Below are 26,428 nucleotides of genomic sequence, written 5' to 3' on the forward strand. Positions count from 1 at the left end.
GCCATTCATCCCGGCTTTGGTCTTTGGTCTACACCCTGCCCACACTAGGGCATGGCCTGGCCTGACTTGGCTTGGCTTGGCCACGCTTTATTATCTGCCCCTCTTTTTCTGGTTTTTGTTTTGTTTTGCTGGGCGACGACGTCGACTGCATTTCATTGAGCGTAATTCCGTTGCTAATGATTTTTGGCACACGTAGCGCTACTTTCGAAATTAATGCCGCTATAAAACAGCAGCGGCAACAAAAACAACGCCGACGACAACTGCAGCGACACTGAGAAATGGGCTCTCAGAGGAAAGGAAATTGCCTTGACAGGCAGGCGGGCAGGCAGGCAGGCAGGCAGTCCGGTGGGTGAGAACCTGCTCTATGGGTGGGGTGAACGGGGGGACGACGTGCGAGAGAGTTGCTGTTCGAATTTAATGAAACTTTCTGTTCGAATTGTATTTTTCACAGCTTGACGACGATGTGCGGACTTTAGCTGGGGGTGAGCAGGGAGTATTTGAAAGGGAGCGCGAGTCCAACCAGGAAGTGCGCCACGCTTACCGCATAGCCGTTGATAACGCAAAGTCCACCTCATGTGTTTTCGTGTCAGAGTTTGCGGTTTTGCTTTTCCTGTCTGCCACTGTCGCTGTCTCTCTCTCGCATTGTATAAATTTCCATATTAATTTGTACGGCCTATGGCTGATTATTAGGCATCGTCGTCATCATCCTCGTCATCATCGTCATCGTCGTCATCGTTTGCGGTTGCGTAGCAGCCGAGTGTTTTACAGAATAATCTAAATCGGCATTATTTATGTATTCAGCTCGCATTCGGCACGCAGATGCCGCATGTTGAGCACTCAAATCGCCATACCCCCTTCTACTTCATGCTTACTTTCAGTTCGAAAAGAGAAAAAAAATAAAAGTAAAAATCAAGCACAAATACATATTAATTTTGATACACAAATATATGTGTGTATATATGCAGATGCGAGCTCATATGTAAAATAAAAACGGATCAATTCGTTTGAATTGTTTTGCTTTTGTTTGTGCTCAGTTCCAAATTCAGTTCGATATCCCTTTGAAGAAAACCTCTGTAGCCTTTAAATATTACAAATAACACTTCTACTAATCGATAAGTGGGCCATTTGAAAAGCTTTTCAAAATTGGGTGCTATTGACAAAAATACAGAAAAGAAAGAAACACTTAAATGCAATTTGACTTGATGGGACATAAAGTTATTTTCTAAACTAATTTAATTTAAAATAACACACTAAATATATAAAGCAAATGAATATGTATGTGTGAGAGTGTCAATTAATGCTCGTATTGTTGGCTGCCTTTTATATTTTTTTAATTCCCCTGACAAACTTATTAAAAACACCGCCGTCAGCATATTTGATAATAAAATACTTGACACCATCGGCAGAACTAAGCCCCATGCAGCGTGCCACACTAATACCATAGGCCAGATGCGAGAGTCGGATGCCCAATTGGTCTCCCACGAGCCCCATAAAACACGCCACAGACAGTGGCAGACAACTCACACACACACACACAGAAACATTTGGAAACACTATTCTCTGTCTAACTCAGAACAGAGCAGAATGGAGAACGTTAATTAGTTAACTTTAATATGAAATGATAAAAACAACCAAAGCGACTCGACCCTTGTCATTATTGCGGCTGTTGTTTTTTATGTCTTTCTGTTTTTCTTTTTGGTTTGAAGCAAACAATTTTATGGCAGGCAAAGGAGCAAGGGTAAGTGAATTGTGTATATGCCCCATGTAGCAGCAACTAAACTACGCGCAACTAAAAAACTTATCCCAACTCATTTATCAGCGACAATTAATGACGGCCTCATATCGCAAACTATATGTTTATGTTTATATTGTAGATATACTCGAACACATTTTTTTATTGCCCACAACGACAAAAAAGTAAAATGACATGTCATTAAGAGTCGAGTTGAGGCAACTCGAATGCGCCAATTATGGCAAGTGTGAGGAACAAAAGTGAACAACTTCTTGCTAACAAAATTGTAATTCAAACTAGAATTTATTTGTTTTTTTTTTTTTTTTGTTTTACATTTTACATTTCTAATAGGTGTATATCGATAGCATGATGATCAACATCGACGTGCGGATGTGCCTGGAGGAATTTCACATAGGCCAGAAAAGTGGTCCAGCACATGCTGAAAAACGAGGTGAATACAACCTGATTTCGGGCCGGGACGAAGGCAAAGTTTATCGTCTGCACGCAGGGCCAATAAATAATGCCAACCTTATAGGCATCCAGAAATTTATCGCTAACCTGCAGAAAACAAAACAAAAAATATTTATATTTATTAAGATGGTGCTTTTAAGTAGCCTCCAGACAATTGAAAAGATTGTATTTAAGTGCTTTACATTGAAAAATCAAATTAAACTAAAAAGAAACCTTTGTGAATTTGAATTTTGTGGTTGCTCCATTTATATTAAGTGGGAATGTAATCAAAACGCAGACAGACAACATTTTGAGTTTAATTTATGCTATTATTTATTTCCTGGGTTTCCCAAATCTTTGTAATATTCAATTAAATGTCCCCTTTTAATTTGCATATAATTCAATTCGAAACTTTAATTTCAAATTTGTATTTGAAATGTAATATTGTAAGTAAGTTCCAAATTAAATGATAATCCAAAGATAATAAGAATGTCTCTGAGAAAGCTTATAAGCTCATTGATGACGACAATAGGACAAAATAAATTGTTTGTGGTATTAAATGTAGTTAATTTAAAAGTAAAATAAATATCATATATTTATATTTATTTTTACTTAAAAATAAAATAAATGTTATATGCAATTTATATTTTCTTTTTGACGTTTATATTAACACATATTGATCAGTAATTTGCATGGTAAACAAATAAGACTATAAAACCTCTAGTTTTATTTACTGTGAGCTGAGTTGAACATCTTTAAAGAAAATTATACTATCGCATATTGTCAGGGTGTGTGAAAATGATGGGCTGTCATCGGGGAGTGGCATTTTTGCTAATGTTGTTGTGGTTAATTAAAAAGCCTTTTGGCATGTAGCATTTTCCCTTTTGTGAAAATGGTATTTATGTTTTGTACCCTGTCAAAAGTCAACATTGTGGCCCAAATGGCAATTGGTGTTGGTGTTTGACTACTAATTAAGCACAGTGTATGTGTGCTTTTGGTAGTATTGTGCAAATTCGCTTAAAACACATCTAGTACGGGCATGCCAATAATTTTAACAATGCAATTATTTTTTATGACTCATACATGGAGACAAATAGAAAGTTAGCATACAAAATTTCAATTTCATTTTATTAGTCTTACACTGCGCAACTTGATTTATTGCTCAGATTTGGCGGTGGGCGTTTTTTGAGAGATATTTCTATAGCGCTTTACAATTTTTGTAAAATAATGTTTGGTTATTTGAACATTTTTCAAGTTATTAATATATTATGAGATTGTGAAAAAACATTTAATAAATGAATAAAATATGAATTAAAAATATTTAAAAATATTTATTGGTTTAATACTTCTTTATTTTGGTTGTACAGAGGTTTTATTAAATCTAATATATATAAGTAATTAAATTTATTATATATTCAATTAAAATATACTTTTAACTACTTTGAGAAGTATACATTAAATAAAAATAAAATAAAATACCCTTTTTATTCAATATTTTTAATTGAATGCAAATCTATTTAAATAAATTTCATTTTTATTTAGTATTATTATTTTTTGTTTGATATTAATTATGAGAAAGACTTCGTTTACCCTCCATATATAGAGGCACAACTCAATCTTGGTCAGAGATCGGGTTGTTTATAGAGCAGTCTGGCAACATCTTCATTATGCTACACAAGCCGGAAAGTTTGCCAATCAACCGAAACCGAAACAGAAACAGAAACCGAGGAACTCAGACAAAGCGATAGATCTTGGGCAACGCATGCAAGCCAAATGAGACAACGCACGCTTTGACATAAATATATGGTAAAACATTTACATTTATCAAGATAAATGGTTTCTAATGATATAGAAGTAAGTTGAAGTTCGACTGCGAGTACGACACACACTGTGGCTGTGAGTTGGGGCCGCCAAGCCAACAAATCAATGCTGACAACTCGATGCAGACACTGACACAGACACAGGCACAGACACAGATTCAGGCACAAGCACACACACAGAAACAGAGACAGAGACAGAGACATGGAGACAGACAGACAGGTGATATTTATGCACGCTTACAGATGCTGGGCGGCAAAAACAGATATAAAAATACAGAGGCCGAGATACTGGGCCAGTCAGCCCGTCAGCCAGTCAGCCAGCCAGTCAGCGTCGCGTGTAACTGTCGTGAGAAAATGTATTTCCGAAAACCCACACACAAACACACACACACACACACACACAGTCAGACAGTCAGATAGTCGCATAATTTGTGATAGAATGTTGGGCTCGAAATCGAATTTGAAAATAAATAACTTTAGAGCTGGCAATGCAACTATGATAATGATAGCGATGGCGATAATTATGATGATAAAGTATTGGCCCACAACCAACATCATTTCTAAAAGCATAACAATAGTTATCATAATAAAACGGAAACTGAAAAATAAGCAGTCAACAAAATGTAGCTGAGTTTCTTATTTCGAGTAAGCATTAAAATAGTTGATAGGTGCTTGATAGATATTTTATTTATTTTACCGTGAACCACTTTAAAATGAGTACCAAATTTTACAACATTGTGTAACAGTGAATAGGAAGCACCAGCGACTCTTTAACTCTTTCGATCTGTATCTTGATGAGCCGAGTCAATCTAGTCATTTAATCTATTTCGCTTACAAGTCATGCACACATCGGGAATGCTAAAGGCGATCTTGGGCAGTAGAGGGTTAATGGGATCGGAGGTGCTTTCCTCTGCTTATTAAATGCTTCGTTATACAATTTTTACAGATTTTCAATGGGTTTCAAGCGAAGTCAACACAACTGGGTGAAAGAGAGAGTGAGAGACGATGCGATGTTATCACAGCATCCGATGTTATCAGCGTGAATAACTTAATGTGGCCGCCAATTGGGAGCAAAAACATTAATAACAACAAACAGGCAAAGAGCCAAACAGGCAAGCGATAGTAGCAAGAGTATCTTTGGGGGAATCATACCTCCTGCTTGGCCTGTTCGTACGTGTTGCCCTCCATCAGCGTCATGGTGAAGAGAAAGGAACTGATGGCCATGGGATCGTATGCGGTCTGCTCTGTGATCGCCTTGCACAGCGATGACTTAATATCTCTGCGGGGCCACATGACGCCGGCCAGTCTTATCCAAACATAAATTGTCGGCCCCATAAAAAAGAAACCAAACAAACCAAATCTGCAAACAAAAAAAGAAAAGAAAAGAAAACAAGTCGCAATCGATGCCAATTATCGACAGCTTGTAACTTATCCCTCTCTCTTTCTCTCTGTCTCTCTTTCTCTTTCTCGCTGCGTATCTCTCTTTTTTGCCCACCTCAGACACTTCATCCAGTCGTAGTTGCGGAATGTCCGTTTCTCGATTAGCGTCTGTTCGATGAGGCAGCCACATGGCCACAGCGTTCCATATGATAACATGCCCCTTAGGACTTTGTATTTGTTTGGCAAATTCAACAAATTGCGAAGCATTTTCGCGACCCGATCTTAAGTGACCAGAAAACAAATGAAGGAATTGTAATGAGAAACAGGCTGAAACGAGAAATTCGAATTCGACTTAAATCAATATTTCTGTATACATGTCAAATATTAAAAATAACAGAAATTTTAATATTTCGTTAATTATTAATATTTTAGTAGTACTTTTACTGGAATTACACAACAGAAAATAAAAGTGCATTCATTCGACTGCCTTCATAAAAAGTCTGAATTGTGTATTTTTATGAAGTCTGAAGATGTCTGAATTGTGTATTAAACTTTATTTTAATGGGAGCTGGAAGACTGTTTTACATTAAAAATAGTTTTGTCTTTTTATTATCTTCTTTAGTTATATTTTTTTCAATGTGATACGTGACGAAATAAAATTACGTGACCTGTTTTTGCTCGATGATTAAACTTGAGTGCCGATTGAGTAGAATGTCTGAGAATCTTTTTTAAAATATTTTTGAAAGATATATCTTAAGGTACGGCATGCTTGCATTAACCACTGGTGCACAACATCCATCGAAGTAATAATAAACTGATCCCATTTTGTACTCCAAAATAGAGAGTATATTTAATATCGATAATATCGAAAATAAAAATGCTTCTTATCCCATGGCATACCCCTAATACTTGAAGACTTATTAAGCTCTCTCAGTGAAACTGTGTTTTACAGTCGGACAACCGATGGGATTAGTTAAGGTTTGCTGCTTGTCAAGTCTGGCCTGTCATTACTTTTATAATTGCGTTCACGAAATTCGTTTTAGTTATTACCAACAATCTAGAGTTCAGCACAATTTGGCCAAACTCTCTTTGACATTAGCCACCTGCCGCACTTTGAATACACAATAAGGAAAAGCCCGCTTGTTTATGTAGTTGTTTGTAAACTGCACCTTTCAACATTTTGCGAGCTCATTTAAAATTTAAATGTAAATATAATGCAAATTAATGTTAAGGAAACATTTTGCTATGGCCCTGGCAGGCACACCGTGCTTGATAAACAAAGGCGAATGCGGCCTGTTTGGACAGTTGTTCAGCTCAGTTCCAGTTACACACACACACACACACACACACACACAGTCGCACATACACCTTGCGTCACGTCCTAGGCCAGGACACGGATGAAACAGCAACAACATGTACATGTTAATTACTTGTGAAAATATGCAACAGACGGCGACTAACGACAACAACAACAACAATAACAAAAACAACAAAAGCAGCAATGAGCCAGCCTGCAATTTGCCATGAGGTATACCTTTTCACACCAACTTAAATTACCAGCGCACAGGGCATGGACACTGGCTGGCAAAGTGGAAGAAGAGGGGAGGCGGTTACGACCCGAATTCAGCAGTACCGGCATGCCCTATTGTTCTGCGTGTTTGTGTCTGTGTGTGCCCTTCAAAGTGAACCTGCCTGACGGACTGCCTGCCCGACTGCCTGCCTGCCTGCCTGACTGCCTGCCCGACTGCCTGACTGTGCCTGGCTGTCAGGCTTGTGTGCGGGCATACTAATTACAACAGCAACAGCAACAGCAACAACAACCCTCCACACGCTTCAGCAACTGTTTCTTCTTCTACTCTCTACCACTACGACTAATACAACACTCTGCATACACAACCCACTCCCAAAACGAACTCCAGCCGCAACTTCAATTCGAGGCCCATTTTCATTTCACTGCCGCTGCGGCTCATTAAGCGGTCGGCTGTGCCCAAAAAAAAAAGGAAAAGGAAGAAGAATAAAATAAAATTTCAAATCACACATTGTTCATTTACTTTGCTGCTTTCAAGTCTGCCGTTTTCGACACATTGATGTGTTTCGTATACCCTGTGAATGGAAGCGCAACTGTGGCTGTTACACATATCTGTGAACCTAGGCACTATTTTTTAATCTTCTTCAGACTCATCGGCATCGGTCTCTTAGAGACTGATTTTCGATTAATCGTTAAAATAAAATTGTTCTTTTTTTTTAAGTTGAAACTTAGCAACAATTTCACATCCTTCATCAAAACTGTGTGAGAATTCTATACAATTTTTTCAAAATTGCATAAGCTACAAATATAAAGAATGATTAAATCACAACATGTAGTTTAAAATATATAAATCTGTAAAAACTTTTTTATGATTTCTCTTCAACTGGCTAATGGACAAGATTTTACATATTTTTCGTATTTTTCGACTTTCATAATATCCATCCCTCATTTCTTTATTAAATTCTCCAATTATGCATCTTTGTTATTTAATCATGACATTTAAATTAATTTAAAGCTGTAAAAAATTATTTATGATCACTTATTATAATTATTTGAAAACATATATTTTAAAATAAAGTAATTTGAAATAAATTAATTTTTGATATTTTCTATAATTATTCGAGTATACTCTATTTGAAATTGCCAAGTGGCACAGGGTATCACGCTCGTCAAGCAGTGCCAAATTGTGGCAGTGTCGCTTGTCTTTTATTACATTGTACTTTTGATTTCGGGGACTGGCTGCCGTTCCGTTTAAGTATCTTTCGCTGGTGCCTAATTGCTTTTTATGACAGTCGTAGTGAATATGATAAATCTGTTCGTGTTATGTTCTATTGTAGCGTTTTCATGTTGGGCCTGGCTAAAACATTATTTCGACATTTGTCGAAACCGAAACATTCTTTGCAATTAAATTTTCGTGTTTTGTCGAAGTTTTCATAGTTTTCGGCATTCCAGTAGCGTGCATGTAGACGACACATAATGCCATAGTACTTGACATCTGTTACATGCCACACCCCCCTCACCCCTCTCACCCATCTCACACTTGCCACACCCCTTTCCTTACAGCTCGTTAAGTTACGTTTTGTGTGTCGGTCTGTCGGTCTGCCGGTCTGTCTTTCTGTCTGTTCATCCTGTCGCGTAGCCTGCATGTCAGTCAAATGTGTCAGCTGTGCGAGTGAGCCGATGTGTGACATTTATTTGCAATTGGCTGCGGATTTCATTAGAGAGCTGCTCTTCGAGAGCGGAAAAGGCTTCCAGTGCACCACTCGAGTGCCATTCGTTGTGCTGCTGCCACAGATGCCCTTCAACGGCAGCAATCTCTGCGGGCACTGCGGCAAATCAAAGTGCGGCAATTGAACTTGCCACTTGATAGCATTCAATTGACTCGACTGGATGATGGCACAGCCATACGATTTTTATAGTACTTTTAAGTATAGGTGTATGAACAGGTACATTATTTATTAAACTATTGATTTTTGTTTCGGTTTTATTTACATGCATCAAGTGAGCTGAATAGGAAAACAGTTACTTAACAGCAAAGTGATTGCAAACAAAATAAATAAAATGATACTTTCTCTTGAGTTAGTTTTACAATTTTCTCTGGAATTAGTTTTGCAATTAACAATATATACATAAAAAAAAACAAATAACAATAAATTACATAAATTACAAACTTATGTTAAGCAGGAGGAGGAATCGGGGAGAGTTACAGCTATATGGGGTATCATCTAGTTATACAATCTCGATTAGAGCACTCTTATTCAGTGGCATCATTCTGTGGCTACTCGACGAAAACTAAAAATCTCAGGCAGCAAATGGTCGAAAATTGTCCGCAGCTAAACTGAAAATTGAGTATTGCCAATTGAATACGGCATGTTTAAAACCATATTCATCATTTTATTATTATTTTTTTTTTCATTTTATGATTCATTCAACCTTTCGGGCAATTTGTTCCATTTCGTCGAATGCCATAAACTATATAAATGCAATTTGGCTGTCGGCTATATTGTGATTATTTTTCATGGCAAATGGAAAAATCGGTTGGGGAAACTGATTTGGCTGTCTGGTCTTATATTTTGCATGACGACGTTCAATTTTTACAATGTGCCCCCTCTGCGAGTGTGCAACGAAATCATTTTCACGCTCACAACAGCAACAGCAACAGCAACAAAAAACAAAAAACTATAGCAACTACAACAGCAGCAACCTCAGCAGGCAAATAAATTAAAAGTAAAATGTTTATTTACGCTCTGCGTCCAGAAGGATGTATCAATGGTGATGGGCCCAAAGGGGGGTGCGGATGGTGGACGGGGGTGGGGCCGCAGCAACTGAAACGCCTGCCAGTTTCCTGTACAACATTTGCATTTTGACGCTGTTTTACGCATAATGCGGATAAGAAAGAGACGCCATCATCATTCTCTCTCCGTCTCTCTCTCACACACACACACACACACAGAGGTCTGCCTTACGCGGCTTATCAGCCAAATGAAATCAAACAACCAAGGCGGCAAAACACAGATGAAGTTAAGAGCTGGGCGAGGGACGAGGGGCAGGCAGGAAGGCGTTTAAGAATGGAGGCGTGGAGACAGAGGGGTGCACAAGTCAGCAGAGCCTGCAGCATCTTGCAACATTTTGTTTTAATTTCGCACTTTTGAAAAGAGTGGCAGCCGCCACTCGAACGTTGCTTTTGATGTTGCCCAGACGCGGACGCGGACGCTTACGCCGAAGTCGACTGCGACAGCGGCAGCGACGCCGACACTGGCAGCTGTTGTTTGGCTTCAGCATTCAACCATCCAGAGCAACATTTTCTCATATTTAGCACTCCAAATACCCTGCAAACATACAACAACGAATACACTAACAAATGTTCGAGTTGAATTGGATTTTAATGAATGAAATAAGTAAAAGGTTTTGAGCAATTTGTGTTCTAGAAAATTTGCATTTCACTGAATAAATGAATAAATGTAAGTTGCAAATAAACTTTCTTTAATTGAAGCATTAGCAAGCAGAATACCCATTAAGTTTTTTTATGTTTTCATTATGTCTTAATTAAAGCCAAAACAAGCGTAATTAAAATTCCCAAATAATTAGCAATAGTCTTAAATTTAAAATCAACTAAGATTCATTTTAATTTAATATGATATCAATTAAATTATTGTTTCATCTATACCATGTATAAAATAAATTGAAATCAAATCAGATTCTCGTTTGTTCCTTAAGCTTCTTTCTGTTTGTGAATGAACAGTCACCAATTAAAAGAAATTAAAGCGTATTTATGGTTCTGTAATTGGAGAATACATTTTGCTATCTCCTTTCATGTTTTATTTTTTTTATGGCTCTTTGCGCCTTGGGGGCGCTCCACTGGCTACCATTACTACAATCTCTCCCCACCTTACCCTTCCCCGCCCACATTAGCAGTCCTCCACTGTGTCGCCTCTATGTGGCGCATACTTCCTGTTGGTCGTTGACGGCACTTGCAACATTTCATTTCATTTAATTCTTTACAGTTTGGCATGAATTTTTTTTATGATTAAATTTACTGTCTATTTTCATGGTGCGGCAACAACAAAAAAAAAAAAATACAACATTGAAAAAACACGAAACGTTTATTTTATTAAATATGATTATTGACTTTTTTCCCGCACATTTGCTTTCAACTTTTTTACCAATTGATTTTCAATTTGATTTCGACGTCGTCGAACTTTACACAACAATTTTCAAAGTAGTTGTTGCTGTTGTTGTTGTTGTTGTCGCAAGTGCCACATCAAAGGGCGCAAAAGACGACGCTAATTGCAGCAATGAGTGTCTATGAGTATCTGTATCTGAGTATACCCACTATAGTGTGTATCTGTATCTGTATCTGCTCTATGTTGTATCTCAAGGTGTGAATCGTGATTGCATTCGTTGCGTTCGTTTTGTACAAATTCTTTTGGCCTGCACAACATTTTATTTGATTTCAAGTTGCTTTTTCGGCTCTTGTTTATTGAACTTTTTTCATTATTACTTTTTTTTTTTTTTTTTGTTTGTTGCCCGATAGCAACTGCAATCCGGCTTCAGAATGGAGGGAGTAGTGGGATGGGGGCATGGGGCCCAACCCGCTATAGTTTGAAACATATTGAAACATGTGTATTTGTCGGCTGATGGATGCGGGCTGTTTGTTCTTTGCGCCCTGCACACCATGATTTGATTTATTTGTACACAACTTTATGATATTTACATGTCTGAGGCCCGAAGAACTAAACTGAACGAACTATGGGAAAGAGGGGAACGGTGAACCGGGATCGTGGACTGTGGATTCATGCAATCGGCGCTTTAACTGTAAATATTGGCCTCAATGAGCGTGTTATGCCTTAAATTGTATACACACATATGTATACAGTTATGTATAGATGTAGGGTCGCCGAATCAGAACCTAGAAAATCGTACCTTACTGGGTTCTTAATCGAAGCCATCAATACATCATTTACCTGGAGATTCTTCACAATAATGGATCCAAATAAGTGGGAAGAAGTCTTCGAAATGCTCTCAGATTCTTCTTTCTGACTTAGATTCTTTCCTAGTTTTTTTTTAGAATTTGAGTTCGATTTTTATGTTTATTTTTTTAGAGTTTTGCAGTTATTATAATGATATTCGTAGCACAAGGTTATTTATTTATCAGCTCTAACTCTAAATTATATCTTATTCCATGTTACTCAAGGCAAACCCCATTCAGATTCTTCTTTTATGATATCCATTTATTATGCTTATCGAAAAAGGAATTAAAATCGGTTTCCAGCTTTTCTACTTCATTTAAAGGACTTGCTGTTGAAATACTTTTCTTTTGTGCCGCCCTCGTTTTTCAATTCACTCAATCAAGTGCAATTATTGGAGAGAAATACCCCAAAAAGCAGGCTGAGCAGTCCGAACGGGCAGCGGGGTTCCATGCTTATCTAATGCTGTTCATCTGCAGTCTGTTCTTCTCTGTGGGCTCCCTTGGCCGCCCTCCTGCTGCTTAATGCCCTTACTTAAGCCAGTCAGCCATGCTCGATTATCATTCTCGATGCATGTCCCGTCATAATTAATAAGACTCACCCTCAACTCAAAAACAGAGAACAACAGAACACGCAAGACTGCAATCAGTTGCCATTGGGCAGGGGCAATGTTATCAACGGAACTCAACTCAACTCAGCTCAACTCAACTCAACTCAGCTCTCGGCTCGGTAAACAGCTGCTATTTATGTTTTCTGACCCATTTGGCTTGGCTGTGTTTGCTTAGGCGCTCCTGGCCAATTACGACTCTTCCTGTTGTGCAAAATTTCGTTAGCAGTATTTCTCTCTTTTTTTTGTTGTTTTGTTTTTAACCCTCGCCCCGATATGGCATATGTGATAATAATTTTTTTTTATTTCTTTTATTTGTGTGTCTGTCTTTAATGCCACCTACTCTCGCAACCCTTTCTGCCCCGAAATGAAAACATCATACACGCTCAATCTCAAGTGTCGAAACGCGCCGACAGCTGTGATAACAGAAGGGAAATGGAAATGCCTGCGTTTCTGCCCCCTTTCCCTGCCGTCGGGCATAGCGGCAGCCAATGTTTTAAAATAACATCAGAGAGTACGAGAGGGTGCCAGACCCCTAACAGAGGGCGCCTTCTGTTCTCAGCCAAAAAAACAAATTTATAAAATCATTTTCGCATTAAAAAAAAAATAAAAATACCCAGAAAAGCAAACCCAAACAAAGTAGTTGCCAACACATGTTGCCAACTAAAATATTGCAATTGCGCTTAATTTTCACTTGTTCTTTTATATAATACATAATTGTGCCTTCGCTGCTGCCGTTAGTCTTTTGACCATGTTTTTTAAATGAGGTGCAGAGAACAAACGGAAACGAAGGCCCAACAAAATAAGGGAATCCAATTTCGTTAGAATTTGATTGCCGAGGCAGACCGTGAGGCAGTCAGGCAGTCAGACTCTCAGAGTGACATCGCCGACACTTTGTCAGGGGCATTGAAATTAGAAACAAAAGGAAATATATTGCCGAGTTGGATGGCATAAATACAACTTGCAGTCCAGAATTCTCAGTACGCACAAGTGTCAACAGCAGCACATGACAGTTTTTGGCGGCTATCTCAAACTAAATACAAACAAACAACCGTATTTGTATTGTCTGTGCACACAATTTAGTTTAGCACAGTCACAAACCATCCGACAGTTAAGCCAAATTGACGTTCTGTGTGTGCGAGATCCCAGAGTGGGTTTCTATATATTTTTTGTTTTTTTGGCTCGAGTTGTTCGAGTTTTGTCTGGCATTGACATTAGAATTGGCAAGCACTCCAGCACTTGATGAGGATACATGCCACGTTAAGTGGGACGCACAACTAACGGGTTTATGTGGCATCGTTTGACATATTTATTTAATTTAAATCCAACCCATGTTATCAGCTTCCAGCATTTGCATTTGATTGCCAACAAGAAGGTTAAATCCATCTAGATGATGCTGCATTATTGTTTAATCACAGATGTAAACTTAAGCCTCAAGAGGCACATATGATTTTATTTACGGATATATTTTAAGGAATATCTAAAAACAAACAACAAAAAGGGTGCATCATGTTGAACCACATAAAAGAAGTTTACAGAAGGTCTAACAATGTATAATTTTAAGTTTTAAAAATTACAAAAATAATAAATTGAGCGAAATTTTTTATTAAATAAGCAGATATAAAAAAAAATGCGAGAATTTTTTATTCATGTCAATGTTTTTCCAATGAGTTTTAAAATAGAGGCTTAGGACGGTTGAAGAGCAGACTTCTTAAATGGGTTTACAAATGTCATAATTCTTTTTGTCAGTCCGTGAAGCTCTTCAAGCACTTAAAAGGAAATGTTTCGGACGGCTTAACAAAGACACTTAAAAAGATTTACAAATGTTTTATAATAAAAAGATGGCAGAGGCAAATGTTTGTCTTTAAATCTTCTCTATGGTTTTCTCAAATCTGAGTGAAATAAAAGGTATCATGGGCTGCAGATCTGTTCGCTTATTAATTGTAGTATTATTGATATATATTGTATTACAGTTGACATTACTATTTAAATAATAAATCTCGTAAGATTTTCTATAAACTTCGACTTTATGCTCACTTAAGCTCTAAGAGGAAGTCCCACTTAATATTTTAAGCTGTGCACTCATCAGTGATCACCATGAAATGAGCTAAAATACGATTTGTAAAAAAAAAGTTAGCTATTGTAGACTATGTTAATAAGTTTGTTGTCAAAATCGTTTTGCTCTAGCGATTGTTTAGATTTCCCGTAGTGCACAGCAAACAAAACACAACCACCGTGATTGACATGGAACAATTTATTTGCATTGCAGCACCATCAATTATCAAATCAATAGTATTTTTATGTAGTTGCACGTTGCCCGAAAGTGGATGGTTCCAATCGCTACATCAGTTACAGGTTACACATATGTGTGTTACGTTTGTGTGTGTGTGTGTGTGTGTGTAGCGCCTACATTAGTTGGAAGCCCCGTGGGGTTACATTGAACCCCAGCATAAAAAGAAAAAAGCTGTGCCCAAATTTAGACGACGGTTCACTGCACCACAGTGCGAGTGTATTTTTTTTACATACAAACATATATATTTTGTTTCCTTTTTTTTTATTCGTCTAGAGTGAAAAAAAAATAAATAAAATGCCAACACAACTGTCAATTATGGACGTAGAGCTGGGCCAGCGCACAACAAATAAACAAATATACAAAGTAGATATTTGTGCATGTGCATGTGTATGTGAATGTGTGTGTGAATTTGTGTATATATTTTTTATGTACGAACAAACAGCAGCAATTGAATTTGTTGATGCCGTCGTTAGCTGGCTGACTCGCTGCCTTGGATTGATGGCATTGATGGCGTAGGACGCGATTTCGGACTGGGAGCCCATTGACACATGCCACATACGAAAATGCAACAACGTCAAAGTCATTTGTCACGCGCCGACTACGACGACGAACGATATCAATGAGCGAACAATGAACCAGGCAGGGCAAACCAGGCAACAACCCATGCAAGCCAACAAACCCTGGCAAATAAGCCGACTCCCCCCCATCCACCCCACAAAACTCGCAACTTGAAACCGAATCGAGCCGCACAGAAATAAATGTTGAGCACACACTAAATCAACAATTATGTAGACGAAGATAAGCAAAACGACGAACGGATGGAACCCAAAACACACACACATACACAACACACACACTCAGCACACACTCGGCACACACTCGGCACACACACACACATTGATATTTTGGCCTTTTGCTGCATTGGAAAATGGCAGAGAGTGCGCCTCAAAAAATGAACTTCCGCAATTATTTACAAAACTCTCGCATATCCCATTAAATTTGAACAAGACAACAACAATAACAACAATTTCAATGCCACGACCCCGTTTTCCTTTTATCAAGCAACTAACTAACGCTAACGCTTGGGCATTGCCCGAAATTAGTTTGCCACAAGAAGGGAAAAGGGTTCAGGCAGCCCGCTTCAAAGACCCTTCAACAACCACCTTCCTTTCGAAAACACCGTCGAATCAGCTCCGCTTGTAATTTCATGCACTTAAACTCGCATTATATTCGTTTTCTCATTTTATACATTTATTTCTGCTTTTTTTTTATTGTTAATTTTGCTGTTTGTCTGATTTAGTTTTTTATGTGTGTTTATTTTTATTTATTTTGTTTCTTTTTTTTTTTTTTTTTTGCTGTACGTCATCATTTTGAAACCTAAGGCTCTCTTCATTTATTTTTCAATTTTGTTTATTACTTTTTTTGGCTGTTGTATTTTGTGGCATTTGAGGTGTAGTCATTATCATTTGGGCGCTCTGCTGCGTGCCGTGTCTGTAATTACATTTATGTGGCTTGTAGCGCTGCCTGCTTTCGGCTCTTTTTGGCTGTTTTTTATTTTTATTTTCGTTTTCATTTTTTTATTGTTGTTTTTTTTTTTTTTGCCCGCGTGTGTTGAGATATATAGCCAGTCATTGCATTTATGAGCGCAGTTACATGAGTTTGTTCTTTTTCTGTTATTTCTTCTTTTTTTTTTTTTTGGGTGGGAGTGGTATTTACTAGCTGAGGGTCGCTTATTACCAACTGCTTATCAATCAAGAGCATTCTTTTATTTTTTTGAGGTACTTTAATGAAGTTTAAAAATAAGGGCCATTCAAGGTGCATTTGAGATATACTCATAAAAAATACACAATATAAATAACCTTGCTTATTTGAAAATTGTTTGAGAACGTAGAGTCAAGGTTGCCCCATTTGCATCAAGAGACGTACTTTTTTATTTAATTGAATTTTTCTTTGAATAATTGGGCATTTCTTCCCTATTTTCCTTTTAAAATTTGTGTTTAGACATCACTAAATCTAAATCAATATCTCTAAGTTTCGAAACTATGGCAAACATTGTGTGGCATTTGCATTTGCATTACACATTTATTATGTGAATCACTCGTGGGTGCTCCATTTAATTGCAATGCTCGCTCGACAAAGTGTACAGAGTGGTATGGTATGGTGCTTGCCTCATGGCATTCAGATATTCTGCTGCTGTCCTAAGTATTCGAGATTGTGGCAGCTTAACCTCATTTCAAAAGCATTTCAGGCAGCGCAAGAATTACATGAAAAGTGCCAAGTGGCAAATGGCAAAAGCAAGCAAAAAAAAAAACAAAAAAAAAAAAACGCAAAATCAAAGAAAAGAAAATTAACATGAAGTGAATTTCGAAAGGCGGTCTCTTGTGCACTTAAGTACACAGAAACAAAGAGACGGCTAAGACAGACGGCCAAAACACCAGGCGTGACACGGGCGGACACAGCGAAGGGAGGGGCAGGGTAAATAGATGGCGGCAAAAGCAAACGTAAAATTTGGCAAGCATTCGCAATAGCAGAGCACGTGCTTATAGCGCATAGAAAAAAAAAATTTGGAAACTTTTATTTCCTCAGAGACCCACTGAGACAGCAAGTCGACATGGACGTGACGGACAGAGCGACAGCCATGAGGTGGTCAGGAGGGGTACAGCAGGGGGGAAATAGTCATTGGTACGGACGTCAACGTAATCATGAGGCAATTTCTTCTTACTTGAATCTGGCAACTGCAATTTTTAGTCAGCGTTCTGCCTCGCTTAGACACAGGCCACAGGCCCCGTCGGAGACTTAAGAAATGGCTCAGCTGATTTCGACTGCTGTTTTTTGACCCACTCACACACACACACACACACACACACATCCATATTGTGCTTTTCTTGTCGCAGCTACTTAAGCAGTATTAACATTTTTTTTTGGCAAATAAATCATGTGGCATGCTGGTTCCGTTCCATTTGTTTTGTTTCATACGCAATTTGTATGAATAAGCAACCCATGCTTTACTCAAGTCAAACAGACGACCAAATACTCTTAGAACTGTTGCATAAACTTATAAGTATCATACATTATTTTACATTTCAGATATATATACTACATAGAAAAACCAAAATGGTCCTATTCAGTATTAAAATGGAGCCTTAAAAACTGAAACTTTTACCTTCTGTTTGTTCTGGAATAATACAAAACTCAAAAACAGTTCCAAATCTCTGCAATTGTCTTTTATGTTATTAAAACTTAAACTGAAATGATCTGTTTACTTTATAAACATCCGTTCTGCTTTGAAAAAGTGGATAGAGTAGGTTTGAGCAATTTTTCCACTTCCATTAATTTTAAGATAAAGTTTATAATGAGCAAAGTATTTATTTATTTATTTATCTGTGAAACACTCCCTTGCCACATAAAATCTGTGTTACGTTCATAAAATTTATTACTTGCCACACAAGTACTTAAATACATACACACATACTTACTTATGTATAAGTAATATTTCTTGACGCTTTTTTGCATTGTTTTATATTTCAAATAAATAATGCTTTGAGCTGTAGAAGCGGGTCGATTAATATAAATCAACGCCCGTTCCCTGTCTGTGTCATCCCACTCGCTGATATGGGGAGTGGTACGGACAGCGGGAGGGGGAGGGGTGTATAGCGTATAAGGTGTGGGATGTGGGGTTCGGTGGCTTAACTTTTCCTTTGTAGCTTTAATGAAAGTAATTTATTAAGTAATTTCTAAGCTTTTAGTCGTGACGCTTGTTGTTGAGCGTTTAATTAATTGGTTTTCTTATTAAACGCCAGCGAAATGAATTATGCATGAGCCAGCGCTCGATAATAATATTGGGATTGGATAACCTTTGCCAGACCAGTCGCAAGGCAAGCCCAGCCAAGGCAAATATCCAACTAAATCAAAGGAAAACCCCGGCCTTAGCTCGAATTGAGGTGGAGTACAATAATTGTGTGTGAAATGGAAATGGATCTAATGCAACATTGGTAAACATTTCGCATTAATCACGATTCTAAGAATTACAAATTCACTAACAACTTATTATGTAATTCGCTGTAATTCTAAATTCTTCTGAAGGCTAAATATGACGTTATTGATTTGAGTACGGAAGAATGGTATCTACAAGAAGAATACAAAGTAAATGTTAGACATTTAAGTATTTAAAATTGCCAGCGAAAGACATATTCAAATTATAAAATGAGGTCAGCAGCTAATAAATCATTATTACTTAAGGCAAATCTGTTGCAATTTATGAATTTCATTTAAATGTAAATGAATAAATTATTCTTACAGTCCTCTACACAACCTCTGTATACATCAATAATTCACAGACTTTTCAGTGCACAGACAAATAAGAATTGTCGACAGTTATAATTTAGTCAAAGCCCGCATTTATTTAAAATTAAACAATAAAGTACGCTAATATAATAGAGACAGTTTATTAAAATGCAAATATTGCACTTAAATGCAAATAATTTATGATTCATTTAGTGGGCACTACGCAAGAGTGCAGTTAAGTTATCTATTTAGTATAGGATATATCCTATACTTTGATGCAGTAATTTATACAATGTATACGTATATAGTATGTGGTGGATTTGATGACCATATTGTAATGCCGTCTTGGCCATGTTTAAAAGCATTCGCATTTGTGTGTCTATGGCACATGAAAACGTGCTCTTTTACAGTCAGCACCGAAGATACTTTCAAAGTATTTGGACACAACGTTTGTCGGTTGTTGTCGGGTTGTGAATGTTGTCGCCATCGTTGTTATTCGAGAGTCTTGTCTTGTAAATGACTAAGCGGCGCTCCAAAGAGACCCAGTTACAACTGTGCGTGTGTTTGTGTGTGTCTCTCTGTGTGTGTGTGTGTGTGTGTGTGCGATACATTTGTGCGAGTATCTGATACTTAGTTGCAACTGCTGCTGCTGCTGTTGCGAACGGATATGCACAAAATGCGAAACGTGCTTTCCCAATAACATCAGACAGACAATGACAAAATAAAGCCAAGAAACGATGCGAACCAACTTGGCTGGCTTTTATTTGTTGTAGTTGTTGTAGTTGTTGCAGTTGCTGTGGCAGTTGTTGTGCCCTGAGCTCAAAACGATTGCAGCCAAAAAATAAATAAAAATATTTAAAGAAAACTGTCAAGATTTGCATTTATCGCTGTTGGCGTCGGCGTCGTGAGCTAAAGAAATGCATATGCGATAAGAATTGTTGTTGGCGTCTCTGGTATCTAGTATCTCGAAGATACACAAAACCTTAACCAAGTCTGCGCTTACCTAGCATTTGCATAATTTGCACATCGAGCAAACACTTTTAGGTACAAAAAAAGGAAGAGTGCTAAAACTGAACTGCTTGTCTAAGCAAAAAATTTAACGGGGCAATAATCAGACTAAGCCAAAAAAAAGTTATTTAAAAAGAAAATGTTATTTTGACACTTTTGCAATCGTTTCAACTTTAATAACTTGGAAATTATTATGTGCTGGCCAGATATTAATTGACTTGCCACAAAAGCAAATCGAAACCAAAATAAATAAAATGTATACAATATTGCCAATATTCTGCGAACCTTTCATGATGGGCCTTTTCACATTTTTTATTGTAACCGCTTTGGGATTTCCGTTTGCGTTGCTGGTTGATTGTATTTGTATTACGCATTTATTGCGTATTAATTTAATTAGCTGGCATTTTGTGGTCGCATGCGAGTCCCGCATCCAGAACAATGCGATTAAATAGGAATGTGGGTTTTCTACTTTTTACAGATAGCAAAAATATTCAAATCCAAATACGGGCTTTCAATGTTGTTGCTGTTGCTGGTGCGCTTTATATTGGGGTTTTGTCGGGACTTGCGGAATTTTTGCCATATGCTAAATAAATTAAAATTTGTATTTCATTGTTCAGATATTGTGTTTGCAGTGTGTGGGTGTGTAGGATTATGATATATACATTTACATTTTTGTCATTTTTATACAGCAAACAAACACATTTAACTAAAATGTAAATATAAATTGTTATATTTGTGCAAGCAACTAAATGTCTGACAAGTTTATTGAACTCTGAATTTAAAACATTTTTAACATCCGATTAAATATTTAAATGGAATGCAAAAAAAATAACTCAATTACAAATCTGATTATGATTACATTAAGGATTTTAAATTCAACTTTTTATACAAATTTTCAACAGTTTTAGTTAAACGATTATGAGAGGAGCAAAACAAAAGTCTAACGTGATTTCTATGAAATTTAAAACAACCAAATAAATAAACAAATTTGTTCATTTCGTTAAATACTTTTAGGTCTCCATGTAAGTCAATAAATATTTGCAATACTTGCAGGGTTAAGTTATTTCCTCATGCATCCGAATAGCTTTCACAATTTTACAATTACCCATGGAAACAGATGTATGCCATTAGCTACTAGAATTTAATACCCTCACACTGAAACATACGCACAGACTCACACGAATGACATGAACATTTGTGTAGCAATAAATCGCATATAAATTCCATTCTTATATTCAGATTATAATTCAATTTAAATGTAATTTCCGCTTGGCGAAATTGCAAAATTTCAGCATCACTAAGATATGGATGAGTTTATCAGTCTGTCAGTCAGTCAGTCAGTGAGTCAGTCACACTGATAGTGAAATATCGAAACCACTCCCCGTGCATATAAATGATAGACTACATCATAATTTCTCATTTGGTACGGTAGAAAATCGTTTTACACTTTTGGGCATAAATTGACGAAATAAATCATGCTCGCAGCACATGATTTTCGTTTTGGGGGCCGAGCACTGCAACTGTAAAGGCAGCTACTTCCTGCCTGCTCATCCCCTCCAACCTCTACCCTCCACCTGTACCTCATCCGATTGCCAACGACTGGAAAACACATAAGTTAGGTGAATAATACCAACAAAGATATGCTCTCTCCAATAGTTAAAAAAACACCCTCAATTTGTTAAAAATCAATGAAATGTTTCATTATATTAAATAGGCTTATAAAAAAGGGATTTAAAATGAAGTCATAATCAAATTTGCTTAATTACTTATAAGATTACGTTATTTTAATATATTATATTTAATATTTTTTTATTATTATTACATAGAATTAATTACTTATCTGGTGTACTTTATTTGAAATGTTTTATTCCACATTATGACATATTTTTAATAATTAATACTTAATTAACTAATTACTTAAATGCTGCTGGTAAGAGTATGCACATTTCAGTTGTCGACTTTCCAAATATAAGGTTAAATATTTATATGCTGTGCATTGTGGTTGCATTTCGTTTTTATTATTATTTCAGACGCACAATGCGGCGTATGCGCAATTTCGGTGCCATTTTCGACTTATGCTTAAAATATTTTTGCACTGTTGCGAAAAATATCCATTCTGATTAATAATTATAATTTCATTTTGTCTGGCATTTTTGCTGACCAAGGGGGTTAGCAAGGAGGGAGGGCAGTCAGTGGTTTGTCATGTCGGCCTTTGGCCTTTTAAGTGCATTGTCAATTATATTTTCATAAAAGGCTACAACTGGCAGCACCGTCAACTGACTGTTGGTTGACTTATTGAATTGTGGCCTCCGACATGATCGTCTATCGCTTGATTTTGTATCTAGACACATTATGTAAATATGTACACAGTAAAAAAATTTAATTTCAAATATACTTCTTTTAAAATGTATTGTTAAATAAATTAAATTTATGAATATTAACATTTTCTGCTTCTAATAACTATATATATTCCAAGGCATGCTACTGTCACAAAGTAAAATTAAATTTTCATTCAAATTTGTTTTGTGTATATCAAAAATGTATATAAATATATTGATGTGATGAATATGATTTGCAATTAAAAAATTGCACATTAATTGTAATTTGTTTTTGATGTACGAGCATAAGGAAAGGTGATGTATAAACTACTTATTGAAATTGCTGTGTTCGTCTTCTACCCCACTGAAGTCAGACCGAACCCAATAGGTATTAAATGTACATCAAGCTGCTCGGATGCCCCCATCCCCCCGCACCCATCCTAGTTACTTATCGACCACATTAGCCTAATGACTGCGTCAAGTTGTCCGGCTCCAACACCGCTGGCATTGTCAGCACTTAAATGCAGGCTTCATTTGGTTAATTGCATGGCAAATGTTGTCATGATTAATGTTAATGCTAATGTCGATGTGACGGCCCTTTGGGGCCTACGCAAAAAGTTCTGCAAGTCGTACAGTCCCGAAATTAAAACCAGTTCCTATTCGATTTTGCTTTTACCCTGGAAGAAGTATTCGAATTTTCGAATGAAGTTTGTAACGCATTAAAAGGAACTTAAACATGAGTTATTGTATGAAAAAGATTCAGTACGAAATTAACTGCTTGAAAGTAATATTATGCTTTGAGTACTTTGAGTAACAATTAATCAACATTACTATATTCATTCAAGTCTATAATGATATTTAGAGGTCGGCTGTTTGACTTCGGCTTGCAAGAGTATATAATTTTCGTTTCGAATAAGTTAATCGTTTTTACCTGTTTTATTTTATTTTGCCTCGTTTCTGTTTCTGTTGATTTTTTTTATATTTTTTTGCTGTTTTTCTACTGTGTGTAGGTAATTTGATTCTCCATTCTCAAAGCCAATTTCATTAATTGGAATTGTGCAGTGAGCTGTTGAAAATTGATAGGTGATTCAGGCAATCAATTTCACATCATTCAATTAATATAGTATAATTAAAGTGTTGACTACAAATAGAAGTATATAAATATATCCTATATCATATAGACATTTGATTCGAATTTTAGTAAACGGTATCAGTTATGTCATTTGGTTATTTCCAATGCTGCTCGTATGTATTCTCTTCGAGGAAACTCGAATAAAACTGTACATTTTCTTTCAAATCCTCATATTAATTAGATTTGATATAAATTCTTTTGATTAGTTTTAATATTTTAATATTTGACTAAAGCTTTTATGAAAATAACGTTAGCTTTCAGCTCTCTTTGTGGCTTGTGTTATTTAACTTTCGTTGGAACAGAGATCTTAGAATGTATCAGCTTACCTTAGAATTCAACAGAATTTTAGTAGGTATAATTAATCAAGAAGCTAATTAATTCGTTGTTGTAGCCAGTTTACCCATATTGACATTGAACTTATACTGTTAATGACCTAGGTATTCCTTTTAAGCTACAGCACTTTAATGGATTTAAGACAGACCCATTTTATTTCAAAATTAAATCGGTGAAGACTTATTAGTCGATGGAAGTACCAAAAAGAACCATTTACTTTTAAAGTTAAATCAACAAAGGCTTAATACTCGATAATATAAAGAAAACATTAGAATACACAGAAAAAAATATGTATTCTAAATTCATTCATTTTTACTTGACTTGTTTCTCGAATTTTCAATCTAGGGGAAAATTGGTTCACATAAGAATATATTCATATTATAAAAAGCTTGCCACACCTTTTATTTACAAAACGATTTGCAGTCGAGTCAAATAAATATTTAAGATTTCTGTTTAATTAATGTCTGTTTAGTTTATATAATGTTTGATAAGCATTTGCCAAGGATCCGCATCTGCAACCTTTTTGGTTTCGTTTGCAATGCGTTTGCCATTGCCGCCGAGTGCAACACGTACAAAGTACACAAGTGGAGCAAGGCTTCTCTTGTGTCGCAATCTTGACAAGCTGCCCTCTGCCTCTGTGGCTGGCAATCGGCATGACCCAATTGCGACTTGCGCATTAGTAAAAGGCAAAGGCGTGCTTATGTACATATGCATTAGTCTGAGAGAAACTGCTCAACTGCTGCCTCGTATACGCCGCCTTGTTTGACGTTCTTAACGTTGACAATTGCCGCCTATTTATGGACGCTTCTAATGAGCTAACTGCTTCCGACAAACGCACATTTTAACTTTAAAACAAATGCACAAACTAACACACAGTAATCGTGAGGCAATTAGTAATTTGCAAGTGCAATTCACGTATCGAGCCCCAAACAAATGAATATATACATAAACCAGAAATTAACTTGACTATCAATTGACAATTTGAGTCGCGACTTTCGCACATTGGTCTCTAGTATTATGCAATTGCTGAATATATACAATGTATATATTTATTATTACAATTTGTATGATTCGCATTTACCGCATTAATTTGTGACAACTTGTTGTGAAATTATTTTGCTAATTTGCGCAAATTCGCGACGCGTTTCGCCCAAACAAAAATGAAAAACTAATTGCAAAGATTGCAAATTGCGCATCCCAATGTCAATGACAGTGCACGATAAGCGGAAAGAAACGACAAGAACTACGCTGCTGAGAGTAACCCCTAAGCCCCCCCTTACCAAACCTCATCTCTCTCTTTCGCGAAAAGATCATTATGATGATCGTCGTGCAACGTAACCTGACTGAGAGTAAAAACCCACGAGTGGAAGTGCGAGTGCAAGTGTGTGTATCTGTGTGGCATTGCTAAATGTATCTTTGTATCTTTGTGGCTGGCAATCAATAATATGCATTGTGAATTGCTGTTCATTGTGAGCTGTAATTTTCTGCTTCTTCTTCTTCTTCTTCTCGTTGTATTTCTTGCATTTCCTTTTATTTGTTTATTTATTTGCTGCCTTTTTTGAGCAGTTTTCTTGCTGACTTTGCGTCGGGCTTTTTTTTTTTGTTTTTTGTTTCTTTTCTTTTATTTCTTGCTGTGAATTTAGCAAGCAACTGCTATAGCTTATAGCCTGGCCATCTCCGCTTCTACATAGCATTTAATTGCACGTTTTGGCCAAGTAACAACAACAACAAAAGCAACAAAAACAATGACAATGGCAAACATCAAATAACTAAGCAAAGGCGAGTTTTTCCTTCTTTTTTGTTTTTTTCTTTGCGGTTTGCAGTCACTTTTTGGTTGCTTCTGCTTTTGCTTTGGCTTCTTGGCCAGCTCTATAGAAAATGTCTTTATTATACATAGCTTGATGGTAATTTATGGCTGGACTAAACGACGCCGGCTATAATGAGTTTGTGCTGTGGTTTTGCCCAAAGTTTCTACACTTATAAATAGCGTTCGCACAAGCTGCTGCTGGAGGATCGCCTTTAACAAGTTGTACAATTTGGAATTCATTACTTATGTATAGTATTTTCAAAAGTATTACTCAAAAATAATCTGTTACAAAATATATCTTTTATGTATTAAGCGCAATTAGCGTGATCATACAAGTTCATGCTTGAGACCTATTAATATATTATTAGTAAAAGTTTTAGTAGTTAATTGGCATCTTTGTCAATGCATTCTATAAAAATATGTAGTCTTGTGGTCTATTAATGTGATAATAAATGATCCACATATTAGAATAGTTCATTTGCATCTTTTTGCATTATTTGTAATCAAATGTTCACTTTAATTTCGATATTTGTATTATTTAATGTAAATAAAATATATGTCTTTGAATTTAAAACACTTAAATGCTTGTTTCTGCTGTTTCTAGGGCACATATTATATTTATAAATTGTTAATTGTGCTTTACCTTTGCTTATTCGCTGCCCTTGTTTGCTTTGTAGTTCTAAGACTTCTCTGTTAATGTCACTATTGGCTTAGTTGTACTATTTACTTGGCTGACCTTTAGTCTTACATTTGTTTGCCCTTTTCGACC

The 26,428-nt window shown here is 36.6% G+C and overlaps 1 protein-coding gene across 1 annotated transcript; it reads right to left on the bottom strand.

Moving 5' to 3' along the window:
* Window positions 1-2,021: 2,021 nt before the first annotated feature.
* On the bottom strand, window positions 2,022-25,017 carry LOC6567989 (mpv17-like protein). The gene is made up of 4 exons (XM_001994028.2): window positions 24,934-25,017; window positions 5,498-5,709; window positions 5,155-5,362; window positions 2,022-2,290 (listed from the first exon to the last, which is right to left on the bottom strand). Exons 2-4 carry the CDS (start codon window positions 5,647-5,649, stop codon window positions 2,069-2,071), a joined length of 582 nt encoding a protein of 193 aa, XP_001994064.1. The 5' UTR covers window positions 5,650-5,709; window positions 24,934-25,017; the 3' UTR covers window positions 2,022-2,068.
* Window positions 25,018-26,428: the final 1,411 nt, after the last annotated feature.

The sequence above is a fragment of the Drosophila grimshawi genome, unplaced genomic scaffold, assembly GCF_018153295.1.
Source record: "Drosophila grimshawi isolate 15287-2541.00 unplaced genomic scaffold, ASM1815329v1 contig_311, whole genome shotgun sequence".
Taxonomy (NCBI): Eukaryota; Metazoa; Arthropoda; class Insecta; order Diptera; family Drosophilidae; genus Drosophila; species Drosophila grimshawi.